This window comes from Melanotaenia boesemani, chromosome 4 (assembly GCF_017639745.1).
Source record: "Melanotaenia boesemani isolate fMelBoe1 chromosome 4, fMelBoe1.pri, whole genome shotgun sequence".
Lineage (NCBI taxonomy): Eukaryota > Metazoa > Chordata > Actinopteri > Atheriniformes > Melanotaeniidae > Melanotaenia > Melanotaenia boesemani.
In genome coordinates, this window is record NC_055685.1 from 20922564 (window position 1) to 20939163 (window position 16600).

At 36.5% G+C, this 16600-nt stretch overlaps 1 protein-coding gene across 2 annotated transcripts in view; it reads left to right on the forward strand.

Annotated features, from left to right (window-relative positions):
- tmem131l (transmembrane 131 like) overlaps positions 1–16600 on the forward strand; it is a 31077-nt gene that overhangs the window by 886 nt on the left and 13591 nt on the right. Inside the window, exons 2-7 of one of the 2 annotated variants that reach the window (XM_041982591.1) lie at positions 86–159; positions 4575–4618; positions 10957–11031; positions 14203–14326; positions 14527–14643; positions 15851–15955. In XM_041982591.1, the coding sequence (XP_041838525.1) occupies positions 86–159; positions 4575–4618; positions 10957–11031; positions 14203–14326; positions 14527–14643; positions 15851–15955 (539 nt within the window). The remainder of the gene's footprint in view (positions 1–85; positions 160–4574; positions 4619–10956; positions 11032–14202; positions 14327–14526; positions 14644–15850; positions 15956–16600) is intronic. The other variant, XM_041982592.1, reaches the window with a different exon arrangement.

Sequence of the window (16600 nt, forward strand, 5' to 3'; positions counted from 1 at the left end):
TGCACTTCAGTTAGAGTATCAGCGTTAAGAGTGTATAATCGCCCCTAACATCTAACTGTTAATCTGATTTCTTGCTTCCACAAAGCACTGAGTCAGATGTCCACCAGCGTGGTCGAGGTCTGGCCACCAGAGGAAGCAGATCCTTTTGTCCCACTTCAGGTAATCATACTTTATTTCTTGGATGGTTAAGTATGGAGGACGAAATGAGAATATGTTAAACTGAGCATGAAATGCCCTTAAAAAAATGCAGCCAAATGAATGAACGTGAGATCGGCCGCGTTGTGTTTAGCTTTACTCTTTGCAGATGATCGAGTTGTGCATAAACGCCTTTTCTTTTAAAATACAAAGTATAAGTAAGTAACAACAGTAATTTGCAATTTTAGTCATCATATCTGTGCACAACTCTTAGCTATCTGGCTTTTTACTAGAGTTAATGCACGACTCCGAAATTAAACGAGAGTTGGACACCACCTGCCATGTGGCTTGGTCTTTTAGTGTCAATTGAGCGGTTTAATCTGCTGTGCGCACTGAAAGCATATCCCAAGTAAGCAACCCGAAGTCTTCCTTGCAGCCATTTCCTTCTTCTCATTTTGGAATTTTATCCTGCATCTTTGGCTTCTACATTTATTGATGACTTCCTTTTAAGTTGTGCACAACAGTTTTCCTGTCATTCTCCACTAAACATTTGTGATGCCTGTGTAATTGTGGAGTACAGAGATTACAAACAGCAATTTAGAGTTTCTGAAAACCTGTCACGAGTTCACCAGCTGACTTAGTTTTTTGTATATAAAAAGTATTACTAATGTTGTTTAAAAGCAGGTCCTGCTGTCAACAAAAACACTCAGACTACTGACATAATTTTTGTTACTATTTGAATAAGTTTGCCAAAGCTTGCTCTTCAGTTTGCACACTGCAAGGGTTATCACTAGAATGCGGGCACTATAGATAACTCAATAAGATGATTCAGCAGTCAAGATAATTCTTAGTAATGTTCAAGAAGCAATAAGAATAATTAAGCAAAAATATTAGTATTTGGTTTGGTTTATTTATTTATTTGTGGAATGATTTGCAGATTTTTTTATATTGTTTGGCGCTGTTTTTACCCTGAATGGAGCAACTGTCTCAGTTACATTGCTATATGAAACAGAGTATGACATAAGTGACTTTATTCTCTGGTGTGGCTGCTGGACAGCTGGTTAAGTAGTGTATGATTCTATAGGCTTATTTAAGGTTGTAATGCACAAGGTAGTGTGTCATATGGCAGCCACAATATTAAAACTACCTGACTAATATTTTTGGATTTCTGACTGATCCTTGTCATAAATGCTTTAAACTTATAACTCTCAGTATCTTTAAAACCTCCATAACTTTTATATTCCAATATAATACAGCAAGAACAGTGGAATGTTTTAATTATACTGTCCAGAATATTTAATTCTCTTAAACCACCTATATTACATCTTTACAAGTTGTGTTTAGGTATAGTGGGGTGGACTAGTTTTTAAAGTGCAGCGGGTGGAAAGAATGTAAAACAGTGTACCTCAGAGTTAAGGATCTATGTCAATGTCACAGACAAGCTACACATGTACTCTTCACTGGTGTTTTTTTATAGTATGATCATGTTGTAACTGTAAGATTGTTCTCATGGAAACTATGTTTTCTGCTTTTAAAGAGAAAAGATCTTATTTTTGTAGCCCATGCATAGCACACATAACACACAGTTGTGTGCTGTATATGCTGTTTTTTACTAATGCATGGCAATTTTAACAAGTATTAAACCACTGAAGGAGACATTATAGGATTTTTTCACAAGCTTACATATTTTGAGGTCTTAGTGAAATGTCTGTAACAAGCTTTAATCAAAATAGCAAGAGATAACAGTAACTGCTTTTTCTTACATAAATTTACAGCTGTATTTAAACAGATAACTTTAGAGGTGTGGTGTGACCCACGGCTCTGCTCTTCCACCCCCCCTATTCTGCATCATATATACACAAATATGAGCACATTATTTTAAGTAATGATGAACAACCTGAGAGCCCAGACCACACACCACAGTGATGGAACAATTTGACTGCCAGCATTACTCTCAGACATGTACATTTCCCCGTGCAGTTCAGTCATGCACATTTGATAGGTTGTGTATCTGTTTTAGCCACAGTCTTGGACTGCCCAAGCTTTTCAAACATGCATGGCATAATGTAATGGCAGCTAGCTGGTTATTAACACCATTGAGACCTCACATCATAATTCTTCTGTCATAAATTGGCTCCATAAGCTCTGGACAACCCAGTCTCTCCATTCCACTGTGTTTTCTAAGTTTTTAGTAGCTAACATTGAGAACTGTTGTATTTGGCCGATATTTCACTGATGTTACCAGTGGTGTATTACATTTGATCGGAAAAAAAAATATTCTATTATAACGTTCCACTGTTAAAAAAGTGAAACTGTAAATATGAACAGCTGTCAATGTCATTTTCTAGATTTTGTAGTTATGTGTTTTTTTTTTTTTTTTGTTTGTTTTTTTTTCCATAAATTTTTTGTTGGTAGACTCATCAGAAAACCAAATATATATCACGTGTCCCCTTTCACATAGCAGCAAACCTTTAATTACAGTAGTGTTATAGCATCTCTCCCTAACAGAGAAAAAGTAAGTCTTCACATTTGTTTTGCAATTTGAGAGTTTCTGCTCTATGTTGTTGGTAAATCAGTTGCACATTATGAAGTTGAGGAATTTTGCCTAACAAACCTCATACAGAGAGAATGATGAGGCCAGAGACATCATTGCTCATCACAGTTGAAAAACGTCCTAGTTAGGATTAGGTTTTGATTTATACTGTCTATTCTGAGTTAAGGGGCCTCAGCTCTAACCAGTGGTTGTTGTGTATCTAAATTAAAGTATAATGCAGAGGTTAGCAACCTATTTCATGCATAAACTAAAAAGCCATGGACCCCCTGACCCACCATGTGCTGAAACCATGGTTGGTTTTATGTTTCAAAATTAAGATTCTCGTAATAAATGGTGTATTCTGGCTGAGTCCTGTCCTTTGATAAATCCAAAGTTAAATTAGCAACATACAGCCTTAGTTTTTATTTCTTAAAATAAGGACAATGTGTGGACATTAATCACAATGTCTCTAAATGTTCAAAGACTCAGGGACCCCCTGTGCTCTTTGAAGGACCCCCCTGGGTTTAAACTGTCAGATCAATGACCCATTAGTTGTCAGTTAACCACTAAGTGTGTGTGAGCATATTACTGTCTTTTTAAAATACTTTTTTCCTTTTTTTTCAAAGGAAAAGACATTTTAAATGTTTTCATAATGTACTAAAAACTCCTTGCCTGTGTGTAAATTTGTTCTGCTTCACATCACTTCAAAAACTGTGTCTTCACTGGTCCACGATCACATCTCCTGTCCTTTAGTTGAAGCACTTTTCATGTCACTTAGGATTCTTCTGTACAGTGTTCACGTTTAGATGTTTGAAAATGGCAAAACTGGAAAATAATATGCCACCATACTAAGACCTGATTCACAGTGTGAGTGCATCTGTTTTGATGTTTCATTATTAGAAATCCTCAGGTGCTGAGGGGTTAAATCTAAATGTCCCTTCCTGTTAATACAGGTAATTCTGACTCTGGGTAAGCAGTATACGTAGCCTACTTTAAAAATTTTGAATTAACCTTTTAAGCTATCACAATGAACTATAACTGTGTAATTGCAGGTATTTGAGAATTTTAATCATGGTTGAATAACAGTCAAAAGAGTCATTATTCACTTATTAAAAAACAGTTGTGGTTGTTGTTATTGTCTTTAAAGGGTTGGATGAATTACAAAATGAATAGTAGGCTTGGAGTATAATATTGGCTTAATAAAAAAAAAAAAAAGCAAAAATTAGATGATCAATTTTAATTTTAGAATTGTGAGAGACCTTACCGTCACTGGGATTTAAAGGTGTGTGTTGCTGTTGCTTATGAGTCAGGGAACTTGTCTTTGACAGATTTAAGGATGTGGGATCAATCTCTAACTTCCTCACCTTGCATACCAAAGATTTCCTGGCTAAGATACTGACCTCCACATTTCCCCCAGCGTGTTCCCACTTGTAGGCTCTATTATGTTAAAGCATCTGATAAATCATTGTAATATAACAGAACATTACATTTACACTGTAATGATTTGGCAGTAGTTGAAAATGAGCTCTTGTCTTTTAACTTTCTCAATAATTTATATCTACACTATCTGATTCTTGTATATGTATGTTACCAGCTAAATTTAATGCACGCTATGTTATTTCTATGGGAGAATGCAAAAGATTTAATGTAATAGTTTCCGTGGTTTTTGGATTTCATTTATTTATAGTGAAGGCATTTTCTAGAAAAAAAACGTTGGTACAAATGAAAACATAACAGCAGTTTGTATCAGTGTGCTTTAGATCACCCTGTGATAGAGAATACAGTTTATGCCAGTTATACCTCCATCAGAGACATGCTTTTCTTGGCTACAATGCAAATTAAAACAAGTAAAAACTTTCCATTTTGATCTTACTAAATAAAGTGTCTTTTTACCTTTCATTTTCAGGTGGAGAAGGAGCGAAGAAAAGATGGTCTTCCACTAGAGGACAGGTAAGCCATTTTCTTCGTTAACCTTCAGTGGGACCCACTTAAAACTGAAACCCTTGTACACGTGTCAGTGCTTTTTGTATTCCTCACACATTTCTAATGAATTATGCATCAACAACATAGATCCCCAGGTTAAAAAATTGACATTTGCCTTCACACATACATTTTAAAAGTCTGTGAACTTGATTAAAGATTTTAAGTTATGTTAAGTTATGTTTGAATGGCAGTTGAAAAATGGACAGACTTTTTTGCCTTTTTAAATTTCTTTTTAGAAAAATAAAAACATAAAATAAAATCCCAAATTTTTATCAGCATGAAAATATATACTGTAGATCTAGAAAAGCTCAGTTGAATAGAACTGATCGTTATCTGTGGGGTGCCATGTTTTTGTATTCACGCACAGGGTATATTTTGGGTATAAAAAGGATATATATATGTATATGTAATATAAAAACCCTTCAGATATCTTCCTCTGTGTGCAGGCTGTGTTGTTTATGTTAGTGAGTGAGGGACCGTGTGATGGAGAGTTTGGGGGCGTGTGTTAAAGAGGCACAGAACCAAATTCCTGACTAATTTTAGAACTCCTTGAAAGAAAAAGGAGGAGAGGTCTGGCTTTCTCTGGTGTTTTTGTTCCCTCAGTAAATTCTTAAGAAAACAATGTTTTTATAAGAATATCAATAGTTATTATTTAGAAGTGGGTATCAGGGAATGGCTGCTTGTTTGAATTCATGCTTGTGTTGTTCTTACTCTCAAATGTAAGTCGCTTTGGATAAAAGCGTCTGCTAAATGACTGTAGAATAGAATAGAAATGACCGTATTTCAAGCCTGTTAATGTTGAGTCATTTTATTTTAAGTCATACATACAATATAGTCTGTATTTGTGTTTGCTTCTGAGACTTTTGTTCTTTTAAAAAGATGAACCAGAAACAGAATAAATTTCAGTCATATCAATCATGGCAGGAGCCTTTAAATTTGAGTCACTTTGTGAAATTAAACAAAGTTACAAGGTTCTGTGTTTGAGATAAAGTTCATAAAGTTTATATGCAGCCAACACTGGCTGAACAGTTTGGGTATAGGGCTAATTTTAAATCCAGAGAGGTGTGAGGCCAAAGAGGCTTTACAGCTCTGGTTGACCCAAAGACACCAGAGTTGTTGGCTGTGAGGCTTCTCGTGCCGGGGTTATCAGGTACTTACAAGGCCTGCCGTCACCCTCTCCCTGCCTAAAGAGCAAAGCAGGCTGTGGATTCAGAAGTTGATATTTCCATCTGTTTCCAGTGATGTGTCAAAATGTCTTAGCCTTCCAACTTTTACTGTTTTTCTTTTCCACTTTTTATTTTGATCTCCATCCCAGTCCTCTCCAGGGATCTCCTTTACACAATTACCTTATACAAACCTGTCCTTCCCAAGACTTTGTCATTGATACAACTGTGGCACCTTTTCATTTTCGCCTTTAGTCTTATTGTGTCTGCTATCTGTGAACACATCTGTGAACAACATTTGACCTACACTCTAGTCTCTTGTTAACCTCTGCCCTAAAGCATAGCTAAGGGTCACAGCTAACACTAACTTTATTTTCGTTTCATCCCAGAGATCATACAGCACCAAACATGACTGGTTAACTAATTTTTGTACTGTGCAGTGGCCTAAACTGGGGGACTTGAGTTCATTGGTATACTTGCTGGGAAGTTGGAGTTTTCTTCAAGGGGAAGCAGTTTTTTTTGTTTGTGTTTTTTTTCATCTGCAGGGGAAATGAACAAAAAAGTGTCTATGACAAGCTAGATGCTAAACATGAACCTGACACTGCTAACAGTGCAGCATGATATTCCTCTTTGCACTTTAATATTAAGTACACTTGCTTATTGAAAGTTTTTATTTGCATTAATTATTTGCATTTATCAACACATTATTACAGTTTCCTACAGGTAGTCTTTTTAAATAGTGTTTTATTCTGGCTCATAGTGGAGATGTGTTTTTAATTAAATATATGGCAGTGTGATGTTCTAACACATGAGTTCAGTCAACTGTGTCTGAAACAACGAAATCTGTATATTGTCTTTACCACCATTCATGGCTCCTCTGCAGAGTTAGATAACCTCATTTCCGTTTACAGTCGACCCCTCATATGCTAACCCACATGGTTTTTCCATTCTGAGCAACACTGTTTGAAGTTCTCTTCTTGACAGGTTATGAATTAACAAACAATTAGAACTGTGGAAAGCCAGAGAGAATACTTATTACACAACAAAGATGAGAATCCGCCCACTCTCTAAGGTTCACCGTACAGTTAGCACATGAGGTTCTTTTGGCCCAGTCTTTTAATTTATTTTTAAACCATAGGCTCAATGTGAAACAGGAAGACAAAGAAGGAAATTGTAACACTTTAAAGCAACAAAGGCAACTCAGTATCTCAGAGCAGCCCTGTTTCTGCGTTTAACAGCTTAATTTTCCATTTATTTCTACATCACTATGGTAGCCTAAGCCTAATTATATTTTAGTAATACATGTGCATGCAATGAAAAATGACCACATTTTAAAGGCAAAGATAACCCAAACAGGCATAAGTTATTTCTCTGGTTTTCTTTTAGGTTTGTAAATCAATGACCATGTAGAAAGAGGAAAGATTCATCAAATGTCACTGTACGTTTTACTATAGAGATGAATAAAGGTGATTAGGGGAAAAAAAAAAACGTGATAATCTCAAATAATTTTGTATGATTATATTGTGCAAGGTTGCAAGACTAAACTTGTATATTAATCTTTTTTCATCAGATGCACAAGTTTGCGCATATAGAAAATCAGGAGGATGTTTTGTTTTCAAACTGATTTTTACATGGAGCTTGGCAATTGTCTTTTAGATCAAGCTTCTCGCTTGTTTTTTGGGTTGTTGTCTTTTTTTTTTTTTAAATAAACACTGTACTACCTTATCAGCATGGTCACTTCATCAACTGTTGTCATGTGTGCCATCTGTGGTAAAAGACACTAAATTGCTTTAAGATATTGTAGTAATGTTGTTGACTTGAGTGAAGAATTATCTGTATAAGGATAGCTATAGCTATTTTTGTAACCATATAAGCCGAGACAAGACGCTAGCTCAGGAAATTAAGAGCCACTCCCTGTGTATTTGTAACCAAATTTACTTAAACCTAAATTGTCTCTGTTAAAGGACTGTTAAACTGTTAGGGGAAGTGTCACTTGAAATAGTTATTGCTTAAAGTGGTAATTGCCAATTTTGCTGTGCATGAGAGTAAAGTTTGCAGCATTTTCCCCTTCTCTTTAAAATGTAACATCATGTTTTCTGTAGACATACTTTCTTTGTGAGGCACTGAACTTGAACTCAATTATGTTGTCTGGTATTTTCTGACACGCTATAGCATGTGCTCTGGTGGGCTGTGTGGCTGTGCAAACTCAGAAATGGCTAAATAAGCCTGTTAAAAACCTTTTATTTTCTGTCATAGCTTCACAGCTTCTTTTACCCACATTTCCAAAGCTACTTTTCAGTGGTTTTAGACTGTAGTGCTAGAAGTAGCTGCTCAGCAGTAAATCCATGAACAAACAATGCTTCCTTAATTATGTAACAGTAGTTATAGTTATATTAAGGTACTCTGAAATATAAATGCTTAAAGGGGTAGTTTTTTTTATAGCTGTAAACAACATAGTATTATTTAATTAGTAGTGTTATAATTTAAAAACCACACTGATAAAAATTTGTAATTTTTAAATTTCTTTAAAAAACAAGATTTTATGGGTTCAAAAATGGCTCATAACACACTCTGCAGTGTAAAAACAGGTTTTGTTTTTCGTGACAGAGAGGTTATCTACATCATGGGAAAACTTTAAAAGCCTCACAGCCCCCTCCCTCCAGATGAAAATAGGGTTGTTCTCGTCTTGCAGGCATAGAAAACTGTAGCCACCAAGCATATGAACAGATGTGAACTTACATGGTGTAGATTTGCTAGTTTTAGACTTCTGCTCTTTCACAGAGTTTCTGATGAAATATCCCTGCAATGGGACGGATTTGTAATTTTGAGGGGTGTAAAAGTAACACCGGACTTTATTCTTTATCTGCTGATCCTCATTTGGCGACAGACAGCAGCTCAAATTATAGCAGCAGCAACTTCCTGCAGCTACCACAACCTGCTGCAAATCTCCACAGCTTTTCAGAGCTGCTAGAGCTGCTGACAGGCCAGCGTAACAGCGTTAACGGCTCAGACTGATACGGTTCAGGACCACCTTGTTCATGTGTAACTGAGGAGATTCTGGGGGGTAAAAATCTTCCACCTCAAAGACTGCTCTGTGGCCTAGCTGCTTTGTGAATCTCACTTTCCATCTATCTAGTGGCCACTGAGCTGCTGTCTGTCAGTCATTTCTCTTTTTGTATTCCGACCCGCCCATTCTCCACCCCCTGATAACTCCAAACCTCCCACCCCAACCCTTGCAGTTTCTGGCATTTTTTTAAATTTGGCAGTGGGTCAAGTTATGCAAAATGTAGGGGGTGTAGTTACACTTTAAACATGTAAACACGTAAAACAAAAGAGAATTATTGATGGTTATCGCACAGATTTGTGAGATTATATAATATTAAATAATTGGACAATTTAAACAGACAGCAGGCTGATCATTTATGGTGCATTCGATTTGTAATCAGAATTCAGATTTTCCAAATTCCCAGTCGGAAATACAACAAGAATGTCCCTTAAAGTCGGATGTCCGACTCAGAAAGTTGGGGAAGACTCACTAGCTCCGACTTCCAACCTCAGAGTCAAATCGAACGCACCATCAGTTTCGCTGTATTACAGTACTGATGTTTTGGGAGGAGCGTTTCTTCCTTTTTCCATCAAGCTCTTTTGAGATTCAGCACCCGTCCCAGTTCAGTGAAGCTAACACTTTTTTTTCTTTCTGCTTAACATTCATGCTTCAGATACAGAAACATTTTTATAAAATCATTATTGTTCACAATAACTTAAATTAGTGCTGGGCGATATGGCTTAAAATTAAAATCTCCAATTTTTTTTAAACCAAATCCGATTTCCGATTTTAATAAATTTTTTTCCTTTTCTTTAAAAAAGAAAAAACATATCCAACTTATTAAAAACATGTATTTACACAAAGTAAATAACTTCATAACTTTTCCACCATATAAATGGCTTCACATGTTGCATAGAAATATGTAACACAACTGCATCTGTGATCTTTTTCCATCTGGATCCTCATCATATGGGATCCACTGCAGAAATAATTTTCCTGATGTGAGCTGAAGTTGTCTTCTGCATCTTGTCGTGAGCAGCATTTCTCACTGCAATTATATGCACAGTTAAATCTCAGGCGTGAGTGACAGCTCCCTTCACAGTAATTCTGTCAGTGCTTTCAGACAAACACCATTCTGGTGTGGAGGGAGGACTGAATCCGCTGCTAATTAAGGAAAAAAAATCAAGATTTTTATAAAAATAAATCACCAAAACTGGAAGATTTGATATATTGATTTTAGCGATTGATCGCCCAGCCTTAACTTAAATGACCAACAATGTCTATGTATGATGATCAAAAGACAATCCTTAAAATGTGTTAATTAAAAACAAAATAATAGTTTGCTTTTAACACACTTTTTATTGCGTCCTGCACCTGACTGTAATGCTTTTAATGTTTTTGTAAAGCACGTTGAATTGTCGTACATGAAATGGGCTATATAAATAAACTTGCCTTGCCTTAAAATGAGCTGCTAAAAACGACGCTGTGAAAATCAGGGTGTACCTATATTTTTTGCTGGTGCACTCAAATTATAAAGTTATTGTCACCAGTGCTGAAGGTTAGTCTGGAGCCCCTGTGATAGTGGGAGTTATGTAAGTGTGGTCTTTCATTTTTATTGAAATGGGAAGTTAGGGCTTTCCAAATTGCGCTGGCCAAGTAATAAATAAATCATTATAGTAAATTATCACACTCGCTGTTGAAAAGAAGTGTTATTTTACAGACGTTTCAATAGAATATACAGACAAATTGGCTGTTTTCTGTTCTTCCTATTTTTTTTTTTTTTTTTTTTTTTTTTTTTTTAATCCTTTGGGGTATCTAGAACATCTAAATTGTCTCAAATAAAAAAGACACCAGGTTGCAGGTCCTTTCTCTCTGTCTTTGAAGGGTAAAAAAGTCCAATGGTTTTTGATCAGAATAAAATAAATAAATAAATAATGATGATCATAATAACAATAAATAATAATGATGATAATTAAGATAATGATGATAATAACTACATGTATAAGGTAATAACCAGTGAATGCCAGTGATCATCAGCTTGGTGCAGCTCTAACGTGACCTCATTCTTTTCCTTCATGTATTTATTTTCTGTCCAGCAGCTCTTCTCCATACACTCGGGAGAATGGGAAGCTGCTGCATTTTCAGCCCCCAGTGTTGGAGTTTGGAACACAGTAAGTGAAATTCTCACTTTCCACTTTTTCCACTTCTGTGGTTGTTGATAAGACTATTATAGATGTTATTAATTTTGTACTGAAAAGATAAAACCCTTGATTACATTCACTATTGCAAAACAAGACTAAATGGACTTGAATTCACCACCTCTTTATCCCTAGTGATGTGTACAACCACGTAGGTATTAAACATTATGTTGAGACTGTGACGTTACACGAGGATAAATATTTCCAAAAGCAGTGAGCCTGTTATTTTTCAAAGAACATAAAGCATATTCCAAGTATGGCAGCAAACTTGCTTTTCCTGCATCCCGACACATACTGCAGAGCGATTGACCTCAGTCAGAAAGGTTGAGAACTTAACTGTTTGCCGTCATACACTCAGACTATAATATATTGCTGTGGCAGAACAGCCGTGCCAGTTGCTCCTTCTAAAAGTAAAGCAGCCAGAGGCATCATTTGTTTAGTCACATTTTGTACCATATAGTCAGAATGCAGAAAGCAGGCATCCAAATCCAGACAGTATGAAACATAATTGCTTCAGGGAATATAAACTCAAGATTAAAATTCGAACTGTGAGACCAGAGGTCCCATACATCATCTTGTGGTTTTGTGTAATGACTGTGGGAATAGTTGTAGTTATACTGGTTAGCTCTGCCAGTAGTTGCTATTCCCAAAAATGAGACTTGAGAAAAAATGTGTTTTATAAGCACTAGGTTTTATTAAACAAAAAACACAAGCTTGTAAGAGGTAGCAAGATGGATAATAAGAACTGCCAAGAATATAGTTTACCCGAGTAATCAGAAAATTTTGATGTGGCTACGAAAGAAAGAAATATAGAAAAAATTAGTCAGACCACTCTATCCTTTGGTTAAAAGTCTACTGAGCATGCAGTGCAGTAGCCTAAACTGAAAGTAAGGTCAGTTTCTCATAGGCAAATGGGAAGTGAGAGATCCTTTAGTTGAAACGAAATGTTCAGATGAAAATACAATCACTAAATGTATTGTTTTGTGACAATGTGCTACTGCAGAGAGTAGTATTCATGCATACAGATTGCTACAGCTACTGAAGTCAAGAGCCTCGTTTCCAACAGGGGTTTGGCACAAGACGATTAGGGTGCTGATAAGGTTTGTGAACTGTAATCTCGTTGCGTTCCCACAGCCAACCGTAACCTTACCTGAAAGGCTAAGCATCAGCGTGATCGAGATAGATGACTCAGCTATGTAATAGCTTGACTCCACTGCAGCACAGTGCTTAAATGCTTAAAGTATAAGAAAAACTCCACTCAGTGGTCATCCAGCAGTTTGTGTTCTTTCTTCTTGGCGGTGCTTTGTAACAGCACTTTATACTGAGATTTAATAAACAACAACAACAAAAAAAGAAATTCTGTGTTCTAAACAAGGAGCCATTCCTGCTGTATTTTTATGCCAGTTCACGCGTGAACTGACTTCTTTTTTTTCTTTCTCTCAACCAGTCAATGGACTGCAGTGTGTCGAGCTCAACCCTTTTGCGTTGGATCGGTTAGATTCGTACCCCAACGAAAAGGTCCCAAAAAAACCCGCGTGTAGAAACACAAAACAGTGCATCCTGACCCACCCCTACCCACACCCTTTCATGGAAACAGGGCTAAGGTTTCTTCACTAGCAGATATCTCATCTTCTCATCTGATTGAGCATTACACCTTAGTACATGTCCAGATTTTCAACACATTATTTGTATTGACCAACTAGAAAAGAACATCTAGATAAGATTTTCTACACCTTCAACACAGTAGGGGTCAGAATATTGCTTGTGGCATTTTTAATTTAATTAACTAAATCAATTAAAGTGCTTGTGCAAAGGGCAGAGCAAAAAGTATGTATGACTGTCAGAAAGTCATTGTTCAAGAACTTTACAAACAATGTCTAAACACTGAGTGCTGATCTTTGTGTTGAACTTATCCAAAGACTTAGTTATGGTTTTCCTTATATTCTTATTTGTGTATGCAGTTGTACTCCTGACACAGTCTCTTTTAGATTTAAAATGTGGAACACACTTGTTATTATTCATCTTGTGGATGCAAATGACTTACACAACAGCTTTCCCTTGCTGACAAAATATCATATGCTAATACTAAGATTAATCTTGTGATGTGCAGAAATATGGAAATGACGACTCAAAATGGATCCGACTTTCAGGGAATGCACATGAAAATATTTGTTTGTCTTTGTTGTTAGTATATTAGTTTACATTGATTGCTGTGTTATGCAGGTTTTTTACAAGATGAGGAATGTAACAATCTCACTTGATCCCTGTTATAGTAGATTTTCAGTGTTCCTGGTTATGGTCATCCTTAAGGCCCAATTAAGCTTGACGCAGAAGACAGATGTGCAGAAGAGGGACAGTTTCGTCATACGTTCCTCATACTTCATGCGTCTTTTACATTTACCTGGGTAATACATCTGTTCATCCACAAGTGGGCGGTGCCGAGTACAGAGTTCATTTCCACGTTTTGACCCCGGTTGGTGGCGGTAATAAACCGCTATGAAGTTATTTAGAACCGTCCAAAAACACCAAAGGAAAAAGAAAACCACAAAGAAGACACAGTTTCTCTCAAGTTCTTCTTCGTCTGCGTTTTCTTATTTGGGTGCTTTTTTTTGGCTGTTATGCGTTATCTTCTTCCTGTTCCTCTTCTTCTCTTGTTTGTTCCTTTCGCTGGTTGCGTGTTAGCTCAGCACTGCCCCTCGTTTTCCGGTGGTATTGCTCCGTCTTCTGCGTCAAGCGACTGGTAGCTAACCTCCCTGAAAACGGACTAAATTACGTGCGTAACCGACACAGAAGGTGGACAAAACTGTCCGTCAGTCTGCGTATCCACCTTCTGTGTCGAACACAAATGGGCCTTAAGAGCTTGAATAAAGGAGACTAGAAATTCCTTTTCTTGACTCCAGATCTTCAAGTGTATATTTATTTTAAAAACAGCTCTGTTTTTCTGTTAGCATTAGCCATTACAACTACTTGCTATCAAACACATGAAATGAGCATCAGGGGATTATATTTAGATTAGAAGAGATTCGTCAATGGAACCATTTGATGTACTAAAATTAGTGTATCCCCTTTTCTGTAGCCAAGCATGATGCTGGATGGAGGTTCTGTGCAAAGTTCTGTTGGATCATTTTGCTTTTCTCTCTACAGGCCGCTGGGGCTGCCAAGAGCTGAAACCATATATATACACAACCCCAGTCAGGAAGTTTCTGTGACACTGCTATCAATGTTTACATCCAGCAGGCATTTTTACATACCTTCCTTTCACAAAATAGTAAGTGTGCAGAAGATATTCACAAGTAGTGATATTTTTAATTAAATATTGCGTATAGTATACATATTGCAACTTCCCTCAGGAGGCATTTTAGTATTTTCATTTGAGTATTTTTCATTATTTCATTAAATGCACAAGTTATTTATGTACTTTATTGAAATAACTTTTTTTATTTTTTAATTGGCTTATTTCTGTCTTAGGTGATCCCACCACGAGGGAAGGCATCTTTTAAAATAATTTTCCTCCCATCTGAGGAGGGCAATTTAGAAAACACATTATTTATAAACACATCAGCCCATGGGCTGCTGTCATACCAGGTCAGTGTACGTTAATAACACCTCCTGCTGTGTATGTTCAGACCATGCTGTCTTTTGTTTTGGTAAAATCCTCATAATATAGTTTACCTGCATTTTCAGAGACCTCAAGTTTAAATAATTTTTGGGGGGATCTTTTTTATCCATATTTACACCTAACCAGACTCCTTATGTGCTGCTGCTCAAAACTGCTTTTGCTTAAGCACATGTTACAGTTTTTGATCCCTAATGCAAAGTCAAAATACTGTTGTTTATATTATCAGAAAGATAATTATTCACAGATACAATGTACATGGAGCCAAAAATGTAGTAGGTAACTGTTAGACCTCAGACTGGAGAAGAGGCTTTCCTTCAACACAAGCAGTTCTTTCAGTTCTTGCTGCTTTACTTTTTTCCTCAAAGTAGTTTTGTTTTTTCCTCTTTCAGCAGGTCTGTGTTTATGAACTGTGTGGAAATCAAAAAAGTATAGTTGTGTGCTTCAAAATGCTCTATCAGCCACCACCTATATATCTGAACTCACATTTTAAAGACTTTATAGACCTTTTGTTAGGTTTTTTTGTTTTTCTTTAAGGTTCAGCTCAAGTAAAGTTTGTTACACTATCAATGTCTGTATGTGCAGTCAGAGCAATAATGATTTTAGTTCTGTCAAACTGAGTTTTAGTCAGCGCAGGTTTGATAGTGAAACTAAAGCAAATTAAAATGACCAACAGAAGTTAATTTAATGATGCTTACAAATGTGATGGCTTTGCCCATTCCATGAAAAAACACACAGATGTTTTTGATGTGTAGTTTATCAGCAGGAAATAGAAGCACATCCAGACTTGCAGACACCCTTGAAAAGCTGCCACTCTCTTCACATTTCAAAAACATCTGAATGATATTTCAATGTAATTTCCTTTTTCTTATGACCAGACCAAAGCTTTGGCATAATCCTAGCCTTTTTTAATCACCCTGAATCATCTTAAAAAAAAAACAAAAGCTAAATCTTTTCTTAGTTTTTAATTATTAACCAACTTGCATGTTTTTGTTTGTTGATGAGCCCAAAACATTAGCTACAACATTAGCTGCAGTGTCAGGTACTGTTCCAGAAGTTCAGCTTAAGGCCACTAAATGACACTGCTTCTTTGTTTCCATGTTGACGACACAGCATTGATATAATGCACGTGGTAGTTGAGAATCTCTCTATAAATATTAACTGCTTCTTTTCCAGGTATTTGGTGTGGGAGGTCACCAAGCTTCATTAAAATCTTTCCAAAGAAAGGATAGTCTTCTAATATTCCCTCACATCCAGAGCATTAAACTGACCCAAACTCAGGTATGTGCTTAAATGTTTGTGTACTTGTTTGTGAAGCCCCATGTATATTGGTGAATAACAACTCATCATTGGAAACAGCTGATTTCCCTTTTCCTGCCAGTCCAGATAAACAAACCACATACACACACTAGAGCTTTGAGATGCCCACTGACAGGCACTCTGTCACTGAATCATTGTGTGTGTGTGTGTGTGTGTGTGTGTGTGTGTGTGTGTGTGTGTGTGTGTGTGTGTGTGTGTGTGTGTGTGTGTGTGTGTGTGTGTGTGAATTTAAAACTACAGAACTTAAGCCATTGGTAACTACAGATATTTGTTTTCGAAGTTAGTCATGATCAAGAATTCATTTACACAAATTTTAAAGTCATTCAAAATGAAAATCGATGAGTAAGGAGAACATAGGTTTTAAAAAGCAGTAAAGCCATGAAAGTGTGTGCCAGAAGTATGTATGTTAAAAAAAAAAAAAAAAAAAAAAAAAAAGAGTCCTCGCCTCCACAACAGGAAGTGGGGTGGCGGTTGCAAAATGTCAGCCTGGCCAAGTGCAGAGAGATGTGAGCTCTCACAATCACTGACTACTTCTTATACTACTTCTTGCATGCATTTATGTGTGTTCCAGCAAGTTTCCACTGATTTACAAAATATTGGCATTCT